The following is a 22359-nucleotide window of genomic DNA, read 5'->3' on the forward strand; positions in this document are numbered from 1 at the left end:
AAATTCAATGAAACTCCTATAAAACTACCAATAACATTTTTCTCAGAAATAGAACACATAATCCTAAAATTTACGTGGAACCATAAAAGACCCCAAATATCCACGGTAATCTTGAGAAATAGGAACAAAGTGGGAGGTATCAAGCTACACGTCATCAAGTCATACTAAAAGGCTACAGTAATCAAAACAGTATGATACTGGCATAAAGACAGACACATAGATCAATGGAACAGAATAGAGAGCCCAGAAATAAATCCGTTCAAATATGGTCATTTAATCTATGACAAGGGAAGTAAGAATTTACGTTGGCATAAAGACAGTCTGTTTAATAAATGGTGCTGGGAAAACTGGACTGACACATGCAAAAAAATGAAACTGGACCACCATCCTTATGCTAAATACGAGAACATATTTAAAATGAATTAAAGACTTAAATGTAAGAGCTGAAACCATAAAACTCCTAGAAGAAAATACAGGGAGTAAATTTGCAGATATTACTCTGAGTAATATTTTTACTGATATATCCCCTTGGGCAAGGAAGTAAAAGAAAAAATAAATATATGGGATTACATCAAACTTAAAAGTTATTTCACAATAAAGGAAGCCATCAATAAAACAAAAAGACAGCCTACTGAATGGGAGAAGATAATTATCAAAGATATATCTAATAAGGGGTTAATATCCAAAATTTATAAAACACTCATTCAGCTCAACACCAAAAAAAACAAGCAACACAATTAAAAAATGGGCAGAGAACATGAAAAGACATTTCTCTAAAGAGGACATTCAGATGGCCAACAGACATATGAAAAACATGCTCAACCTCACTAATCATTAGAGAAATGCAAATAAAAACCCCAATGAGGTACCACCTCACTCCAGTCAGGATGGCTATCATCAGTAAATCAACAAACGAGTGCTGGTGAAGTTGTGGAGAAAAGGAGACCCTGGTACACTGTTGGTGGGATTGCAGGTTGGTGCAGCCACTATCGAAATCAGTATGGAGGCATCTCAAAAAACTGAAAATGGAACTACCTTATGACCCAGCAATTCCACTCTTAGGTATCTGTCCAGAGAAATCCAAGATGTTGATTCAAAAAAATACATGAATCCCTATGTTTATTGCAGCACTATTTACAATAGCTAAAACTTGGAAACAACTGAAATGCCCATTGGTAGATGACTGGATTAAGAATCTGTCGTACATTTATACAACGGAGTATTACTCGGCTATAAAGAAGAATGAAATCTTACCATTTGCAATGATATGGATGGAGCTAGAGAACATTATGCTAAGTGAAATAAGTCAGTCAGAGAAAGATGAATACCATACGATCTAACTTATATGTGGAATCTAAAGATCTGAATAAATGGGCAAAGTAAACAGAAATAGTCTCAGAGATACAGAGGAAAAACTGTTATAATGATAGTAATAAACCTCCGGGCATATGCATGATATTATAATGATGGTATAATGAGGCCCAGGTGAAATGAAGGTCGTTGTGGCCTTTACTGCACAGGAGTGAGTGACGGGTTTAATCTAGTTGGGTATTTTGTACCCATTTGTTTCCTCATAGGGGTAGATAATTACCATGAAAAGGGGAAGTTCTGGGCAGAGAGGGGAGGTCTTTTGGGTAGTCACCTTCTATCAGTTGTGTTGGACGTGCAAGAATGCAGAGACCCAATGCCTATCTCTAACTGCCTGCCTTGTTTTCCCCTTGAGAGACCGGATCCCCATAAAATCTCTATGGGATGTTGAAGGACAAAAGGTCTTTTCTTCTGTATCTGCTTCCTGCTGGGCAGGGGCATAGAGCTGTCCCTACCTATTGAGGGATTCGTGGAACTCTCACCCTATCTGATCTCAGATGAGAGGAAGGGGTCTCAAAATCCACCTGGAAAAACATGTTGGCTCTTTTGGTTGGGACTGCTAAGCTTCCCGGGATACCATCCGTTCCCCAAGGACCCTGAATGAGGAATGATAGATTTTAATTAATAAATTTAAAAGTGTTCACTTTAAAGAGCAGAACTCAAAGCTATGAATGTAAGGTGGCTACATGATAGAAAATCCATCAGCTCTATGGAGCTTGTGGCCACTTAACTGGTTATTCAGGTGGCAATAATTGTCCAGGAACTAGGTCTGGAATGGGTTGGAAAGAACATTAGGCTTTATGATTATAATTAACAAGAATGAATTTCAAGTTTTAGGGCAATTATCTAAAGCAGAGGATAGGACATTTCTATGAATTAGGTTAAAAACAATCTATTGTCTGCGATTAAGGAAAAAACTATTATAATCAAGGGTTATAAAGTTAAACCACTGGTGAAAAGAAAGTTTAGAATTTCTATAATAAAAGCCCTCTTCATTTGGCCTGTATCACTATCTTGTCTAATAAACTACTTTTTCATCACTTTATTTCTGTGTCTCATTCAGTTCTTTGCTCGAGACAACAAAAACCTGGACACCATGCCTAGGAGGGCCCACTCTCTGGTAACAGAATTGTTAAAGAGAAAAACATAGGCTCACATGGCATCACTTGTGTTAAAGCCCATGATACCAAACCTAGATTTAATACCTGATCTAATTGCTGTTTCAACCTCTCCCAGAAACATAGTCTGGAATTTTCTGGTCAACACCAAGGAGGTAATCTGTCAAGTTGGTCTTCTCCCTCCTCCATAGAAAGAAGAGGTAATCTACATGATAAAAACCCTTCCCCCTTCTTCCAGGCTAAAAAATAATTTTTTTCTTTGTATGTGTTAATTGCTCCCTTACCCCACCTTTCTTCCTATAAACACCTTCCATTTTATACAACCCCTTGGAGCACCTTTCTAGTTGCTAGATGGGTATTGCCTGATTCATGAATGGCTTAATAAAGCCATTTAGATCTTTAGATTTACTCAGTTTTGTTTTTTAACAGCAGTTAAGTAGAGTTTGCCCTGAAAGAGGTATAAATTCCCAATATTAATCATTTAAGAGGCACTTCTTAGATAGGAAACTAAAATTCAAAAGGCAGGCCTTTTTCCAGTAAGAAGGATTCTAAACTATTGCCATTTCTCATTCCCTTTGGTCTAGACTAGTGGTTCCCTACCAGTGGGTTGCTGAAGCTGAAGGGACCAAGACATTACTATGAATTCTGAATAACCAATCCACCAAGCATTGTCTGTAAAATGAATAAATATCTCATATTACTGTTATTTTAAAATACACAGGGCCACTTTTTAAAAAAAATTAAAATTCATTTAAAAATAATTTCTAGGGGCGGCCGGTTAGCTCAGTTGATTAGAGTGCAATGCTCCTAACACCAGGGTTGCTGGTTCAATCCCGGCATGGTCCAGTGTGAGCTGCGCACAACTAGATTGAAACAACTACTTGACTTGGAGCTGATGGGTCCTGGAAAAACACACTCAAAATAAATAAAAGTTTTTAAATAATAATAATTTCTAAATACTAGAATTTGCTCATTCTGTATTTTCTCAAATACATAAAAAGTTCGTACATAAAAGTATAGCTACCATGTTTCCCCGAAAATAAGACCTAGCTGGACAATCAGCTCTAATGCGTCTTTTGGAGCAAAAATTAATATAAGACCCGGTCTTATTTTACTATAATATAAGACTGAGTCTTTATAATATATAATATAATTAATATAATATAATATAATACCGGGTCTTACATTAATTTTTGCTCAAAAAGACGCATTAGAGCTGATTGGCTAGGTCTTATTTTCAGGGAAACAGGGTACTATCAAGGGGACTCAACAATTAGGGGATTGACATAAGAACATTCAAACTTGCAGAGAACTTTTATAAAATTTATTTATTTTATTTTTAAATTCGACCCTGATAACCTAAATATAAAATTTATTTGGGGCCGGCCAGTTGGCTCAGTGGTTGGAGCACAGTGCTCATACCACCAAGGTCGCGGATTAGATTCCCACATGGGCCAGTGAGCTGCACCCTTCACAACTACATTGAAAACAATGACTTGACCTGGAGCTGATGGGTCCTGGAAAAACACACTGTTCCCCAATATTCCCCAATAAAAATTAAAAAGAAAAATTATTTGAACCAAACAAGATATACCTGAAAGCAATCTCAACAGACTGAAAAAAAATGCTTCCCAGAACGATGGTTTGCATCTTCTTTTATGCATTTGGAATTAAGGAGGGAACATAAGATTACATGAAGATGGGAGAAACCAAGGCAGGGATTGGATCACAAGATAGTTAATAAAATTATGTGCTCTCTTTGTTGCAGATAAACGGGTTCTTGTTCATGCTGTAGGAAAGAATTCAAGGACACACTGAATAAGCCAAGCAATCAAAGCTGAGCAAGCAGTGGATTTATTGGGGGGAAAAAGGAGATAGTACACTCCCAAAATGACGGGAGCAGGCAGGCCAGAAGAGCAACTGCCTGAAGAACAAAGAGGCTTAGAATTTTATTAGAATGAGGGAGAAAAATATTCAAAATTTAGGGGTGGCTTTACAGGCATTTCAAAGCGAGTCCTTGCTGACTACTCCTTCCTGTTGGAAAGTGGGATTCCCCTTGTCCTTATTTGGCCCTTGTCAGAACTGTCATTGTGACACAGAGGTGGGGGTGGGGGTGGAGATTTATCCCTACGCCCAATACTAATGGTATTATAATCCATTGCAGTTAGCTCGAGTTCACCTTGAGGGGCAAGATGGTGTCCTGGGTCTGTTCTTGGTCACCAAAATCTAGTTTGGGCTGGAATGGTAGCTGCAGCTTTTCTTATGAATTATCTCGTCTCCTTTCTTTGTCTCCCCTCACATCTTTTTTCCTTTTCTCCCCCTCTCTCCCAGCAGCCCTATTCTTTCTGCCATCTTGAGAGTGGTCTGAAAAGAGGGTTGTTTTTTTCCCTTAAATATTTAAAAAAAATTTTTTTTCTTGAAAAGATGTGTTAACCCAGGTGCACAGAAAAAATGGAAGGATTTGCTTAAGGCAAAGATAAACCATTTGCTGAAGAAGTTACTTGCCTGGGATGTGACTATCTACCATGTCCAGCCCTGTTAGGAATCACCCATGAAGTTACTTTCCATAGAATCCCTTTTTCATCCACAGGGGTGAAGGTGAACCCAACACTTAAAAATCTTGAAAACTTCTAATCTTGACTCCAAATCGGATAAAGTCTAGTTTTGGTATCTTTGGAAATGCAAGGTATGAACTAGATTACTTGGGCATTATATGCCAGAGAGAATAAGTGGTATTTCCTAAGTAGAATATCTCCAAGCAAGTTACTCTCAGTTGTTTTCTTTTCATCTCTGATCTTTAAGAAAGACATGGAAAGCAATTTTTCTACAGCAATAGTTTTCAAACTTTAATATGCATAAGAATCCCCTGGTGAGCTTGTTAATGCTGTTTCCTGGACTCCATCACCAGAGATTCTGATTCAGTAGGTTGGGGTTGGATCTGAAACTTGCATTTCTAGCAAGCCAACAATTCTGCAAATGACGCTGGTGTAAGAACCAGTGCCTTAGGATCTTACCTGTACTCAGAAAACTAAGACAAACTGTTAGTAGGGCAAGCACTGCTCCCCAAACCAGGGGTATTAACAAGTGAACTCACTGGTAGAAATTTGGTGAAAATAATTGTTGCTTTGAGACCAAGATGCTCTTCGCTTCAGGGAAGTAGCCCCTCACCACCAATAACTTTGCTAAAGTGGGAGGAAACCAGTTGATTTTTAGGGGGTAAATGAGTTGTCTTTCCTTTATAGAACAGTATATACTTTCTGGTTGGAAAGCAATCTAATGAGCTGATTGATGCTACAATCATGAGGTAACCTGGGAGATACCATGCCTTTAATCTAAATAATCAGTTTTGTTTAAGAAAAAAAACATGTGCCCAAAATGGTGTGACTCCTGTTAAAAGCCCATGATACCAAACCTAGATTTAATATCTGATCTAACTGCAGTTACAACTTCTCCCAGAAACATAATCTTTATCAACCTGTATGGAATTTTCTGGTCAAGCACAGTCAGGTACTTGTCCCGTGGGCCCTCTCCATCCTCCATAGGAAGAAGAGTCAAACTATATAACAAAAATTCCTCTTCCCCCATAGAAAGATGTTCCAGCTCTGAAATAATCCTTTTTCTTTCAAGCTCTTTTGCCCCACCTTTTTTCCTATAAATTCCTTCCATTTTGTACAACTGCTGTAAATGCCCTTCTAGTTGCTAGATGGGATAGTGCCTGATTCATGAACCACTTAAAAAGCCAATTAGATCTTCGAATATACTCAGTTGAATATTGTTTTTTCAAGTTTCAATGACATAATTTCAGAAACCAGGACAATTAGATTGTGGGGTATTTCTGGAGGGTGCTTTCATGTACAGTAAGTCCTCACTTAACATCTTCAATAGGTTCTGTGACTTTAAGCGAAACAATGTGTAACAAAACCAGTTGTACCATAAGCTAATTGATATAAACAAGACTTAATTTCCTATGGCACTTCATCAACCTTACAACAAAACGATGTTGAATGAAACATTATTCAAGGATTTGCTGTATTCCTAAATTGCACTATTTAAAGAAAAAGGCTGGTTGACTGCTTGATATTCTGTTACTAAGATTTCTTCTAGTTACCATAACTTCCTATTCTTTCTGATCAGTGTTTGCATTATTTTACATGTATAAGGACATTTCTTTGCCCCAAGTATTTTAATCCTCTCAGGCAGTTCTGTCCCATAGAACTTTGATGATATGTGTGTTGCGATACATTAGCCACTAGCTATATGTGGCTATTGAACATTTAAAATGTGACTTGTGTCATCATCAGAAACTTCCAAACCCATAGAGAACTTTCATGAGTTTATTTGAACCAAACTGATGGCATGCCAGGAAGGAAGATCTTGAATGCTCTGGAGAATGACAGTATTGCAGTTTCTTTTATACATTCGGTATTAAGGAGGGAACTAAGGAAGATTACTTGTGGACAATATTATGTGCTCTTTTGAGAGTGGTGTAGGGGTTCAGAACGAGCCACCCCAAGATGTGCCTCAGTGGTATGTGGATTGTTTTGAGCTAAAGGAAATTTTAGCTTCAGTCTCGAGAAATTTCTGCCCCTCCCTTTAATTACCTAGAAAAACTTGAATTAGGGGGTCTTCTCCATAATAAGAGATTATCAGCAATAACTTTTCTTACCCTCCCTCCATCTGGCAGGGAAAACTTTTATTTACTAAACATTTGTTCTTCTTATAATCCTGCATTGACCCTTTGAAGCTTCTAAGGTGCGTTACCTCATTCCTGGATCAGGATGTCTTATATGCCTCAAACCTCCTTTCTATCTCTGAAGCTCTCATGCAAGTGCGGTCTCCGTCTTTCTCATGTATGTGGGGTTCCTGTATATATGTATGTATTAAATTTGGTTATTTTCTCTTGCTAAGCTGTCTCATGTCTATTTGATTATTAGACCAGCCAGAAGAACTTTGAGGGTAAAGGAAAGTTTGTTCCTCCCCCACAGTGGCTATGCCTTTGAGGGTCTGAAAAAAGAGGATTAGTGTGGATTTCAAAGGTGTGTTAACCTAGATGCACAAGAACAGTGGACAGGGCTTGCTTAAGGCAAAGATAAACCTTTTTATAGGCCCGGGACATGACTAACCACCAGGACCTGCCCAGTTAGGAATTTTATAATTAGATCACCTTGTGAGGTTACTTTCAGTCAGATTTATTACAGAACCCCTTTTTTTGTTCACACCAGTGCAACTAAGCAACTAAAATTTTAATTTGTTAAAGAAAAAAATATTCATGATGCTTGTTGAGGATGAGGTGAGGGAGACTTTATCCACGAGTGGAGGGGAACTATTGTTATGGTAGGTATAGGGACCATTGCAATGAGTCTTCTAGTGGAAGTGAGATCGGGCTTGTTAAAAAACAAAATTTAACAAAATGGTGTCACTTGTGCCAAAGCCCAAGATACCAAACCCAGATTTAATACCTGACCTAATTGCTATTTCAACTGTTACCGGAGAGTTGGCCTTCCTTGGCGCAGTGTCCAGGTTCTTGGCATCTCGAGCAAAGAACTGAATGAGATACCGAGGTAAAGTAGTAAAAAAGCAGTTTATTAGAAGAGATAGTACACTCCGAGGAAATGGGAGCAGACCCGAGGAGTAGAGAATGGCTCAAGGGCACAAGGTGGCATTATTAGGAGAAAAAGTACACTCCAAAGGATTTGGAGCAGGCTGAGCAAAAGAAGAGGCTCAAAGGCCCAAAGGCTCAAAGGCCCGAAGGTGGCATTATTAGGAGAAAATTATACTCCAAAGGGTTGGGAGCAGGCCCCAAGCAAAGGCAAAGCTCAAGAGGCTCAAAAAAGAAAAAAGGGCCTGACTGGGGAGGACTTGAAGTTTTTATTCTTTTTTGTCTAAACTGGGCTGCTCTTCCCACCCCTGCGTGGGACCACTTGATTGACACCTGTGATTGACAAGAGGCTATTATTACCTCATCTTTTTAGACTGTGCATGTTCTTTCCCAGAACTCAGTCTGTTATAATGAACTTCCAGGCGTATGTATGGTATAATGATAGTATAATGAAGCCAAGGTGAAATGAAGGTCATTGTGGCCTTTACTGCGCAGGTGCAAATGACTGGTCTAATCTAGTTGGGTATTTTGTACCCATTTGTTCCTCATAGGGGTAGATAATTACAATGAAAAGGGGAAGTTTTGGACAGAGACTGGAGGTCTTCTGGGCAGTCGCAGCCTGTGGGTTGTGTTGGACAGGCAGGAATGCAGAATCCCAATGTCTGTCTCTAACTGCCTGCCTTGTTTTCCCCTTGAGAGAAGTGATCCCCATAAAATAAATCTCTATGGGAAGTTGAGGAACAGGGAGTCTTTTCTTTTGTATCCACTCCCTGCTGGGCAGGGGTGTAGAACTGTCCCTACCTATTGGGGAATTCACGGAACTCTCGCCCTATCTGATCTTAGATGTGAGGAAGGGGTCTTGAGTCCGTCTGGAAGACCGGTTGGCTTCTCTGGTTGTGGCTGGCAATCTTGCTGGGGTATCCTCTGTATCCCCATGGCCCCTAAATGAAGAAAAGTAGATTTTAATTAATAAATCCATTAGCTCTATAGAGCCTGTGGCCATTCAACCACTCATTCAGGTGGTGTCAGTTGTCCAGGAGCTGGGCCCAGAATGTGCTGGAAAGAACATTAGGCTTCAATGATTACAATCAATAAGTATACTGGCCTGGAGGAATGTTAAAACCTATTTGGTCTCTGGGATGGAGTTATCCAAGAGTTAGGTACAGAATGGCTTGGGGAATGTTGAGAAGGAAGCAGGGGTTTTCTAGGATTCAGAAACTGACTGGAAGAGTAATCAAAACCAGGAGCTAAGGAGCTATGAAACTACATACGTATAGGGAAAAGGAGACTTAAAATTTCTATAGTGAGGGAGCTCTCCCATATCACAGCCTCTTCCGGAAACATAATCAGAGCTTGGAATTTTCTGGTCAGTACCAATGAGGTAATCTGTCAAGTGAACCCTCTCCATCCCTACACCCCAGAAAGAAGAGGCAATCTGCATGATAAAAATTTTCACCTTTCCCTTCATCCAGGAAAAAGATATCCTGGAGTGAAAATAATTCTTTCTTTTCTTTTAATAGCTCCCTTGCTCTAATTTCCTTTCTAAAAAACCTTCCATTTTGTACAACCCCTCAGAGAACCTTTCTAATTGCTAGATGGGATCCTGCCCAATTCATTAATTGTTTAATAAAGCCAATTTAGATCTTCAGATTTACTTAATTTTTAACAAATCCTTCACATTTCTTAAGGAGATATTATTGTGGGGACAGAGCCAGGAGTACAGTTTCCAGGCTCTCGGCCTCACATAGAAAGGTGCTGGCTCAGGTAGTAAACGGCCATCAACTGTGATTGGATGGCCATCAGCTGTGGCTAGTTGGCCGTCAGCTGTAACCAGTGATCCATTGGCCACTAATATAACTGCTGTGGCTACGCTAGCAGCAAATGGGGCTAGCAAGAAGATGGTGGCTGAGCTAGCAAGCGCGGATTGCAGTTAGCAAGTGAGGTTGGTTGGTTGGCAGAAAAGTGGACAGAAGGTTGCAGATCGTGTGGATCCTGTTTCCTGTGTCTGCAACCCAGCTGCCAGCAAGACTATAGTGGTATGACTCCCCTATCTATGGCTCCGTGGGTGTTCCTTTTTGGCCTCACCATATCTTGCGTTCTTATGTGGGGAGCGGGACCAGAGACCCTGCATGACACATGGCGCAGTGAGCAGGGTACGGTGCCGACCAAAGCTCTCCAAAGGGCAGTGGAGCAGTTTGTGTATATGAACACTCAGTCTCAGGAAGATCAGGAGGAGCAGCTGCTGGAGAGCTGGACCCCTGTGGAGGGATGGGAAGACGTGGATGGTTCTCTGACCAGCATTGGCTGGAGAAAGCAAAGGTCGTTGTGGCCCTGTGAGCTGGGAAGTGCTTGCTGAGGCCCTCACCCCCAGGTTGGGGAGGACTTGGAGACCTTGCCCTGCGGAGAGGTGTTGTGAGGCCAATGCGCAGCCCTGGGAATGACTATGGACTATTGGGAATTACCTTCCATCCCTGATTTGATGGACTGCTTGACTGTTTGCTTGGGAATGTACCACCCTGTAGTGGAACCAGTGGATGTTTGTGTGGGGACAGAGCCAGGAGTGCAGTTTCCAGGCTCTCGGCCTCACATAGAAAGGTGCTGGCTCAGGTAGTAAATGGCCATCAACTGTGATTGGATGGCCATCAGCTGTGGCTAGTTGGCCGTCAGCTGTAACCAGTGAGCCATTGGGCACCAATATAACTGCCAGGGCTACACTAGCAGCAAATGAAGGGCTAGCAAGAAGATGGTGGCTGAGCTAGCAAGCGCGGATTGCAGTTCGGACGGCGGGTTGCGGACAGTGTGGCTCCTGCTTCCTGTGTCTTCAACCCAGCCACCAGCAAGAATATAGTGGTATGACTCCTCCCCTATCTATGGCTCCGTGGGTGTTCCTTTTCGGCCTAGCCGTATCCTGCGCTTTTATGTGGGGAGTGGGACCAGAGACCCCGCATGACACCCTGCATGACAATTATAAACACGAGTTCACCAACAATGAATTATCTTAATCTGAAGTGAGATGATTTCTGTAACCAGTGCGTTTGTTTGGTAAACGGTGATACGCTCTTTTTACATTTTTAAATTGTATAACCTTTACTTAAGCTGTATTCTCCCTAATTCCAGGATAGGTTGCCTCTCCTTTTGTTATAGTGATGTGTCACAAAACCCCCAGGCATTAAGTAGCTGGCATCAGGGCTGGTTTACATTCTCTGAAAAGGCTAAGAAATTTGTTCTAAAGTTGGACACAGCCGCTTAACTGACCTAACTGATGTTTAAAATAAAATAACGGGAAAGCAAAAAGGAAGAAGGTTTTTAGGGTACTTTCTTGGCCTGCTCCATCCATGTGAACCTGGTATACTCCACACCCTCCCCGGGGCCATTTCTCTCGAGTCCAGCGAGCGGGCCAACTCCTGCCCAAGGATCTGAGACTACCGCCTCCAGGGTGATCTCCTTGGCTCCGCCCCTACCCACCTGGGCGCCCTCTGAACCACTCCTCCCGCGAGCGCCCCGCCCCGCCACCGGACCCTGTGACACGCCATTCGACGCGCTGACGTCATACGCTCCAGGTACTTTCCCCGCAGTCAGTCGGACTTGGCGTGGAGGCGGGGCGGGGCGCGGAGCGCGCATGCGCCGCAGCGCCAGCACGCTCCCCTGATCGTGCGGGGGCCTGAGCCTCTCCGCCGGCACAGGCTCCGCTCGCTCCAGCGGCCATGTCGACCACCGCCGAGCGGGAATTTGAGGAGCTGGATGCCCAGAATCGTTGGCAGCAGTTGTACTTGGTGAGTTGAGGGCTTGCGCGACAGCCGCCGTACTTCGCGGTGGACCCGGGCTCGCGCCCCCCAGTTCCCTTTAGCCTCCCCCGCCTCCCGCTCAGGGCGGAAGTGGCGGCGCGCAGGCCGCGTCAGGGCTGCGCCTGCGCCGACCGAATCTCTGGTCCCTTTTGAAAAAAAGACTTTAGATGGGGGGGTTCGGGGTGTGGAAGGGGGTGCCTATCTTAAGCGCAAGCGCAGTGTTAGTTCTGGAATGTGGCGCTACAGCGGCGCCTTGTGGCGGGCGTAGTTCTGTCTCTCTGTCCGCGGGCGTGGGGGGCGGGGAACTCGAGTGGCCAAAAGGCGGGTGGGTGAGGGGACCGGTGAGGCCCGCAGGCGATCGCGGGAAGTGGTGAAATCGCAGGGGACCGTGGAGAGGGGCGAGGTCGGTGAGGCATTGGGGTCTCGCAGAGCCGGGCAGCTGCGGCCTCACGCTTGCTTTCCCGCCCCTGTGCCTGTCTTTGCCCGCGGACACTTTTTTTAGCAGGCTGGGTGTTTCGTGGCGGAGCAGGCAGAGGCCGGCCGTGACACCCATTGCCGAAGGTGCTGCCAGCTCTTGCCTTGGTGGTTGTGGGTGGTACCTGGGCCTCTCGAAATGGTAGTGCCTAAACCGTAGTGCTGGCGAGAGCTCTTGGCGGATCAACAGTCTTGTTTCAGAGAGCCCAGTGTCTCAGCGTGTGGGTTGTCTTCCTCAAAGAGGTCCCAGGAACAAGCACCACCTAAATCAAAATAACCTTTCTGTCACCCCAGAAGGTGCTGTCATCCCCCCTCTCCGCCCTATAGGCCACCACGGTCCTGGTTTTTTATCACCGTAAAATAAACTTGCCTTGTTCTCGAACTCATGTAAATGGACTCATAGTTGAACTCTTGGTGACTAGCTTCTTTAGCTCAACTAGAGAACCTTTTAATTCAAACAATTTGATTTTATCTTTTAAAATGACTTAATTGCCTGTTCCCTACTGTTTAATTATTAGCTTATTATTCCCAAAATTGAATTGAGTGGCTGTGAGTTAAATGCTGCTCCTGCTGTTCGCTTCACTGTACAGGAAAAGAAGGAAAAATAAAGGCTTTCCTGTAAATCTCGATGGGCCTGGGTTTTCCCCCATACCGTTTAATTAGATGAAAGTAAAAAAATGTTTTCTTTGTCATGATGCTCAGAATGTAACATTTTCCTCTTGAACCCATTAGCTGGTAGTGAATACCTGGTTCACAGGGGTACAGAGTATGTTAGACTAGGGAACTAACTTTAAAGAATGCTGGTAAGGACTTTTCCAATTATAGAAAATTTGAACTGGAAGTTCTATTAGGAATCTATGTGAGAGCCTGCTAGCTGTGACATTTCCAGTGGTTTTTTTTTTTTTTTTTTTTTTTTTTAGCAGAGGCTACTGTCCAAGTTGCTAGTCATATGTACAAAATACAGATTTGAGAAGAGAAAGGTGAATGCTGCCAGTTAATTCAGCTTAACATTTTGGTTAAGCGGTTTGATTTTGTGGTGTGTGTGGGTGGGGGGGATAGTATCCTTGAAAATTCAATGAAAACTGTAATCTTTTTCATAAAAAAATGCACTTACAGCCACTGAAAATTTCATATTTAGTTTCAGGGAGTTCAGGAAACCCTTCCATGGACTCCTGCCTGGGAATCCTTTAGAGGATTGGTCAATGCTCTTATTATTTTCTTCTTAATGGAAGAACAAGAGTATTAGTTTGGTCAGGTCAGGGGAGATCATGCAATACACATTAGTGTTACAGTAAAAGTAGGTCACAAACGAAGAAAGTTAGTAATGGAAAGCAGACTTACAAAGAGTTTAATTAAGAGTGTTTTCTTTTGACTTTAGAGTATCCATATAGCCATTTTACCAATACATGCTGAGCACCCGTGGAGTGCTAGCCCCTGCTCTGGGTTTTGGAGATTCAGCAGAGAATGCTAGTGACAAAGTTCCTGTTCTTTAGGACCTCACATTCTAGGACTTGTTCTCTTGAGGGCTTCATTGCAATTCATTCATTCACTCATAATGCATCTGTTATGTGCCAGCGTTAGACTGAGTTCCTGCTTTCAAGGATACAGCCTAGTGGGGAGTAGTAAATAGGTAAGCAGATGAAAGTGTAAAAGTAATAAGTGCAATAGCTAGTGTTAAGCAGAGGGTGCTTTATTTTCCCCAAAGGGGTGCACTGGGAGTTCTGGTGAAGCAAGTGTACGCTGCTCTTTTAAGAATCCCAACTTGATGGGATTGAGTGGGGAAAGGTGGCTAAAATGAAGCACGACTATGTGACTTCTCTACTTTCCCATTGCTGGTAATATAAGTTTTAAACATCTCCTATGGCTCACAACACCACAGGTCCTGCCTTCCTGTATTTCTTCTCTCTTTTCCACTAGGTTCTGTTCCTTTAAATGTACATGTCTGTTCTTCCCTTAGGCCTTTATAAATGTAATTCTCTACATTATCACAACTTTTCCCCTTTTGCTTAACTGCCTCCTATTCATCCCTGAAGTCTCACTTCCTTAGGGGGTGCTTTCCTGACGCTCCCATACAGAGTATGACGTCTCCCCCCATATATTTCTGTAGCATCCCATGACTTCCCTTTTCGTAGCAGTGCATTAAGTCTAATGTAGCAGTAGATTTTATTTAGGGAACACAATTTGCGTTTCGCAAACTACTTTTTGCTTGAGTAGGGGAAAAGTGTTTAAGTGGCCTTTCTGCTTTGTATAGCACAACAGTGGGTGATACTTACGATAATGTTTGAGGAGAGTTGTGCTTTTTTGACAACGCTTACTGGACTAAAGAAAGGCTTTTTACTCGAGCAAAAACTAAATATAACTAAAAGCTGGACTTGCTTAGTGATATGACAACTTTTAATTTCATTTTATTGAAAGGCTTGCAGGAAAATGAATTTATTAGTTTGAGTCTGAAACTCAGACCCCTTACTTCTTTTTACCTTCCTTAAACAGTTGCTTGTATAACAACATAACTTTTTTGATAATGGGAGGTTTCTTAGGTATGAATTATTAGGATTGAGCAAAACCGATTACCATTTTGAGGTTTATCTTCTCCATGACCTCATCAGAGCTTCATGCAGGCAGTGCCAATACCTTGCACAGAGTCAGGCACCTAGTAGGCACTTGATAAATATTTGTTGAATAATGACTTCTTACCAAAGAAAGGTGACTTGATATGTTTACATGATTGGGGGGGGGTGGATAAGCATAAAGAGAGAAAGATTGGAGCTTGAAGAAGTAGGAGGGATGATTGTTGGATCAGAAAGCAGGCACTGGTGGGAGCAAGAGCACACAGGTGGAAGAATTGGCCTCGAAAGGGCACAATTGGCAGAAGTGAGATTGATGTAAAAGTCCAATTTGGTCGAACTGACTAATATTAATGTCATCTGACATTAATTTTGGCTTTTTGCGGAATGTTCATGATCACTTTTTGCCTTTCCTTTGGTCACTACTGATTGCTGTCTGAATTAGGCTGGGACATGAGAAGGGCATAGAAAAGGAATGGAGTTTTGTAAGCCTGTCTGGAAACTGTAGGGAAATGGCAAAAAACTAAGTCATGGAATAATGTTTCTAGTACGTGGTGGCTCAGAAAGAATTTGGTTGATTAATCAGGGTTTTGAAACCATGGAACTCTTAACTGACTGCTCATTTTTCTTTATTACAAATTTGTGGTTCAAATATTGTGAGAGTAAGATCAGTTTTTACCATTTGTGAGTCAGCTACTTTTTAGAAGTTAACAAACTGTTCTTCTAGTAATTACTGTGGTCAGCCAGTTAGGCAGGGTAAATCAAAGCTGTCTTATTCTAAAACACTTCCCTTCCAGTGTCTACTACATATTCTCCTACTATTGTTTAATCTTAGTGTTCAGTGCTTTTACATGGTTGCACAGTTTCTTGTATCACACCTTGGCTTTCCTTGAAAATTGCCTGCTTTCTCACACCTTGGAGTCTGCATATGTTGGATATATTCTGTGCATACCTTATCTATGTGGGAAACATCTTCAAGACTAGACTGCAGTCTACCTGAGCAAGATTATATACTCTTCCGTTTCTGATTCCTGAGCTCTCTATATTCTTTTATTAGAGTTAATCGCATCGATTTATTACCACTTGTCTAACTCCTTAAGGGTTACTTCATTTTCTTTGTTTCCCCACCATCTGCCTGTAGTCCTGAGGCATGTTAGATGCCAGTAAGTATTCACTAAACAATAGAATACTGCTCCGCTTTTAAATGTCAGCACCTTGCTTTATTCCAAGCCCCTCATTCACAATTGAGGAGACGCCTGTCCAACATGAGGTTGTGACTTATGTAAGATTGCCATATCCATTAATGACACAGCTGGGACCCAAATCTAGTCCTGTGATTCTCATTTTAGCGTTGTACTAATTCACCAATGTGACTGTCTACATTTCTATCTTATGGTCTACTTGAGATTAATGGCACTAAGGGAATCATTTAAATTTTTGATGGCGAGGAGTGAATGGAATGTGTTATAATAGGTAGGGGATCATTTTGGGACTGGAGGAGACCTTTGAAACAGTGTCTGGGATCCCTGTGGGTCAGGCTGGAAAGGGATTTCCAAGTCTCTTGAAACTATGCTAAATTATATGTGTGTGTACACGTACCTGGGTATTTAGCTTCTAGGTGTTTCCATAGCTTTTTTGTCAGATTCTTACTAAATAGATCTCTGTGACACTTCAAAAGGTAAGGACCATTGCTTTAAGGGAAAGGAAGCTTGGAAATGGTGCCCCAGTAGAGAATATATAACTAGAAGTTATACTGTGTTTTGTCTTTGACGTACATTCTGTAGGTTACTGATACCTATAATGAAAATCCAGATAGTTGCATTTGTCCATTAGCCTGTCTGGCTTGCCTCTTGTTCAATATCTTCAATATCTTGATTTTTAACCAGAATGTCCAACAACCTTTTTATGGCTTCTCCCACATCACTGCTACTTACAGAATTTCTTATTCCCAGTTGGAGAAATATTATAGCCCTTGCAGTCTCCTGCTGTTCTGTCTTCCTGTCTGATCTCTTTGTTCTCTTACTCTGCTCGCTCTCTTCCAGAGAGTAAACTAGAGATATGGACAAATAAGATACAGAAAGGTAAAATTAAAATTAACAAGCATGTTTTTCACTTTCTGAAATAAGCACACATATCATTTTCCCCTGGAAATTACTATCTAGATTCTCTATGTTCTCTGTTTCCTGTGGTAATTCCACTTAGTGCTTCATTAAAGTCATTATTTCTTTTTGGAAAGCTCTTAGGGGCAGAGAATATTTAAACCAACTAGTGAATTAGAACTTTTGATAACACTCTCCATTACTTTGGATAATAGTGATTAACCATATACTAAGTCAGTATAGCATATAAAATTTTTAAACAGCAGCTGGTAACTGAGGAAGAGAGACAGTTTAGCAGGTTAATTTTAAAGACTATAAATTCTGACTTTACTGTTTTTAGTAGAATATAAACTTTTCTGTTATGTTCTTAATTGGAATGTTCTACCTTGCCAGGTAGTTGTCTGAAAGAGCTATTAAAAATGAATGTAGTGATATTTTAGATGTATTTAATGTAGCTAATGTTCTATTTATGGTAGAGTAGTAGCAATGGGTCAGGAAGTTGTTTTGACTTAACAGTGAAATCTTTGTTTTTAAAATCATAGACACTTTTTGACACTTAAGATGAAACTGTGAAAGCGAGAAATGTCCACATACACAAAATCCTCCAAAATTTAGTGGTTTTGTCATTTCAGGGGTTTCATAGGTCCCCTAAGTGGTTGGGGTTGATGACCTCCAGGAAAGAAATCCTGGTCAAGAAACTGATTTAAGATTAGATGCTTTTGTCGACTTCTGGTATCTTTTTCAATGTAGTAGTTTGATATTTGTTTGTTTGATTGTTTTAATGTGCTCTTATTCCTTTCACAATTCAGAATGTCTGATTTAATATGCTTTTTGTTGTATCAGTTTTATTTGGTCAGGTAACTGATCATTTGTAACTTTGATTCAAACTGCTTTCATTCCTCTGAAGAAAATCTTATACTGAATTATTTTGTTTCTTTCACTATGTTTAAACAGTTTTATGCTATGAAAGCTATCAGTTCCTCTTAACAATTTATTATTAAGTGCTTCTAGGAATTCTTTAGGTGGGTTGGACTAAGGTTGTATGGCTCCTAGAGTGCACCACTCTGTTTCTAGTCAAGGGCTGGGATGCTGAGATACCTTTAGAAAATTGCAGTCACTCCATGACAGTCGGAATTGTTTCTGCACTGATTTATGTTTTAACCAGTGAACTTATAAAACATAGGTTCTCATTTCAAATCTTAAAGGTTTTATTCTTTAAATTTATTACTGTAGTAGGAATTCCATTAATCTCTATTACTGTAACTTAATTTCCATCATTGTCAGGGTGAAATAGTTATTTTATAATATTTTGTTATATAATATCAAATAACACTTTTGCACTTGGTACATAGCTTTGTTCTATGTAGTGTATGGAAAACTTTATATCCTTGTACTATGGAATATTCTACCTTTAACTGTTGTGATGGAGCAGCAAATAAGAATTAGGAAATTGGAAAAGAGTAATCTTTATCTTACAAGAAAAAAGCAGGGCTTTAAGATAATCCCACATTGATAGATTTTCTACTTATGGGAGAACATACCTAAATTTCTTGTTTTAAATTTAATGTCCCTGAATACTGAATTATATGATTGTTAAGCGTTTACTTTCTTTTATTAGTCAAATGTTTATGCATATGCTCTGTACAAAGATTGTGGAAGGCATACTTCCACAATATTTGGCATACTTCAAAGAACGTTATTTTAGTGTGTTCAGTCTTGGTTGTATCCCTTAAAATGCCTGTCGCAGGTTGGGGAGATAAAATTCCTGGTGCAGTAAGTTCTGTGCATCACACTTCTCTTTGAGAAGCTCTCCTCTTTCAGGAAGAGAGTTTAACAAGAATTAAATAACTAATCTTGAATGAGCTCTTAGTATGTAGAGTCTGTGTTTTAAGAAAGAAATAAATAAATAGGTTAGAATTACATGAACATAGCAAAACTTAAAACAGTGCAGAAGGGTATGTAGTAGGAAAAGTAAGTTACTGCCCCCATTCTCCCTAGTTTCTTTATTTCTATAGGCAATCACTATAACCAGTTTCTTGTGTATCTTTCCAGAGATACTTTATCCATATATAAATTGTCCCCTGCCTGCCTCCCTATTTGCTTTTTGCCCAACCCATGGTTCAGGTGACTTTCTCCTAGGTTTTTCTTACAGAAGTCGTATAGTTTTAGTTCTTAACTTTAGTTCTCTTATCTACTTTGAGTTACTTTCTCTGTATGTTGTGTGGTAAGGGTCAAAGTTCATTTTTGGTTTTGCATTTTGATACTCAGTTTTCCAAGCATGATTATTAAAAAATTATCCTTTCCTCACTGAATTATCTTGGCACCTCTTTCAAAAATCAACCATTCCCTTTTACAATAAATATTATTTTACATTTTTATATCTGCATTTTAAATTTTGTGCCTGTATATATTTTATCTCCCTTCAATTCTAAACCTTAATAACTTCCATCATTTAAAGATCACAATGTAGACTGGCTCTAGATAATCTACTGGAATAAAAGTTAGAAGCCATATCATAATTTTGGGAATTGGAAAGTATACTTGGAACTTGGACTTCAACTTTTTGTTTTAAGTAAAATTATATTCTGTTGTACTATGATTGTGCACTGAGAATTTATTTTTAATTTATATTAGTATTTTCTTTGTTTAATATTCTGGAAATTAGAGAAACCCAATACATATTCCATCTCATAATATATTCAACATGTACCGAATTTTAATATAATATAACCGGGTCTTATATAACGTAAGACTGGGTCTTATGTTAATTTTTGCTCCAAAAGACGCATTAGAGCTGATGGTCTGGCTAGCTCTTCTTATTTTCGGGGAAACACAGTACTATATTGGAAATCCTACCATATAGATCTCATGTTCATATTAACAGTTAAATAGTGTTCGTTATTTAATCATTCATCTGTAATGACATGTAGGTTATTTCTAGTCCTTAGCTATATAAACAATGCTGTAATGAATAACCTTCCAAAGAAGTTGTGTCAGTGTACACGTCCACCAATAGTGTAAGTGCCTGTTTCCCTATACCTTCACCAACCCAGTTATATTACCAAACTTTTGATCTTTGTCTGAAAGTTGACAAATAGTCTTACTGTAATAGCTTTGTAATTCTTTCATTATGAATGAAGTTGAACAGCTTTTCTTATTTTTAAAAGCCATTTGTTTTTTTCTTTATTGGTATGTAGGAGGAGCTCTTTACATATTATGGATGTTAAGCCTTTCTTGTGTATTGCAAATATTTTTTCAATTTATTAATTATCTTTTGACCTTATTTATGGTATTTTCTATCAATCTCTGGGTTATGGGCCCATCACGTTTCCACTGCGCCACTCTGCAACGGGATATTTATGGTATATTTTATGTAGAAAATTTAAATTTTTATGAAGTCAAATTAATCAGTCTTTTCTTATTTTTTGTGTCATGGCTTAGAAAGTCCTCCTCTATTCTATGATTACAAAAAATTTTCTCAATGTTTTCTTATACAACTTTATGGTTTCATTCTTTTATGTTGAAATCATTGCTCAACTAGGACTTTTATTTTGGTGTAAGGAATGAGCTAGACATCCAATTAAATGTTTTTTGTGATATATATAGCAAAGCTTGACATTTTAACCATTTTTAAGTGTACAATTCAATGTCATTGATTCCATTTGCAGTGTTGTGCAACTATCACCACTATTTCCAAAACCCTTTCAGCACCCCAAACAGAAACTCTGTACCCATTAAGCAATAACTCCCTCCCGCGGCCCCTGGTTACCTCTACTCTACTTTGTATCTCTTAAGATTTTGCCTATTCTAGGTACCTCATACAAGTGGAATCATACACTATTTGTCCCTTTGTGTCTGGCTTTTCACTTGTATGTTGTTGTTAAGGTTGACCCATGTTGTAGCCTATATGAACTTAATTTTTTTTTAAGGCCAATATTTTTTTGTACGTATATACCACGTGTTTTATCTATTCACCTATTAATGGACACTTGGGTTATTTTTCCCTTTTCGCTATTATGGAAAATGCTGCTGTGAACATTGGTATGCAAATATCCATTGGAGAGCCTGATTTTAATTCTTTTGGATTTGGACCTAGAAGTGGAATGGCTGGATAATGTGATACTATGTTTAGCTTTTTGAGGAACTGCTAAAGTGTTTTCCACAGTGGCTGCAGCATTTTACATTCCCACCAGCAATGTTCTAGGATTCTGATTTCTTCACATGCTCACTAACACCTGTTATTTTCCATTTAAAAAAAACTATAGTCATGCTAGTAGGTGTGAAGTGGTACCTCATTGTGATTTAGATGTGCATTTCCCTTTTATTAAGGATATTGAGCATCTTTTTCTTCTGCTGATTGACCATTTGTGTATCTTTGGAGAAATGTCTATTCAAGTGCTTTCCTTTTTTTTTTTTTTTGGAGACTTTTTTTTTTTTTTAGTACAGTTGCAGGTTCACAGCAAAATTGAAGGGAAGATACAGAGATTTCCTGTGTACCTCCACACGTGCATAGCCTCCCCCATTATTAAAAACCCCTAACCTAGGGGTACATTTATTAAAATTTACGAACTTACTCATACGCTGACACATCATAATCACCTAAAGTCCATAGTTTACCTTGTGGTTGACTCTTGGTGGCATACATTTTATGGGTTTGGACAAGTGTACGTATATTCATAATTACGACACCATACAGAGTAATTTGTTTCACTGCCCAAAAAATCCTCTGTGGTCTGCCTTTTCATTCTTCCCTCCCACCCCTCAATCTCTGGCAACCACTGATCTTTATACTGTCTCCATAGATTTGCCTTTTCCAGAATGTCGTATAGTTGGAATCACACGTAGTTTTTTTAGGTTGGCTGCTTTTACTTAGTAATATGCATTTAACGGTCCTTCATGTCTTTTTATGGTTTTTGATGGCTCATTTCTTTTTGGTATTGAATAGTATTTCATTGTCTAGATGTACCACAGTTGATCCATTCACCTGCTGAGGGACATCTTGGTTGCTTTCAAGTTTTGGCAATTATGAATAAAGCTGCTATAAATATCTGTGTGCACGCTTTTGTGTGGACATAAGTTTTCAACTTCTTTGGGTAAATACCAATGAGCGTGATTGCTGGATCATATGGTAGATATGTTTAGGTTTGTAAGAAACTCAAATTGTCTTCCAACGTGGCTGTACCATTTTGCATTCCCATCAGCAATGAATGAGAGTTCCTGTTGCTCCACATCCTCACCAGCATTTGGTGTTATCAGTGTTCTGGATTTTGGCCATTCTAATAAGTGTCCTGCCAATTTTTAATCGTTTTTGTCCTTTCGTTGTTGAATTGTAGGAGTTATTTATATATTCTG

At 39.9% G+C, this 22359-nt stretch overlaps 1 protein-coding gene across 2 annotated transcripts in view; it reads left to right on the top strand.

The window, feature by feature from the left end:
* The first annotated feature begins 11612 nt into the window (after positions 1-11612).
* The window catches only part of PTPN2 (protein tyrosine phosphatase non-receptor type 2), an 83507-nt gene continuing 72760 nt past the window's right edge, over positions 11613-22359 (top strand). For both annotated transcript variants that reach the window (XM_033087560.1, XM_033087559.1), the window contains exon 1: positions 11613-11858. In XM_033087560.1, the coding sequence (XP_032943451.1) occupies positions 11790-11858 (69 nt within the window). In that variant the 5' untranslated portion in view covers positions 11613-11789. The remainder of the gene's footprint in view (positions 11859-22359) is intronic.

The sequence above is a fragment of the Rhinolophus ferrumequinum genome, chromosome 19 (assembly GCF_004115265.2).
Source record: "Rhinolophus ferrumequinum isolate MPI-CBG mRhiFer1 chromosome 19, mRhiFer1_v1.p, whole genome shotgun sequence".
Lineage (NCBI taxonomy): Eukaryota > Metazoa > Chordata > Mammalia > Chiroptera > Rhinolophidae > Rhinolophus > Rhinolophus ferrumequinum.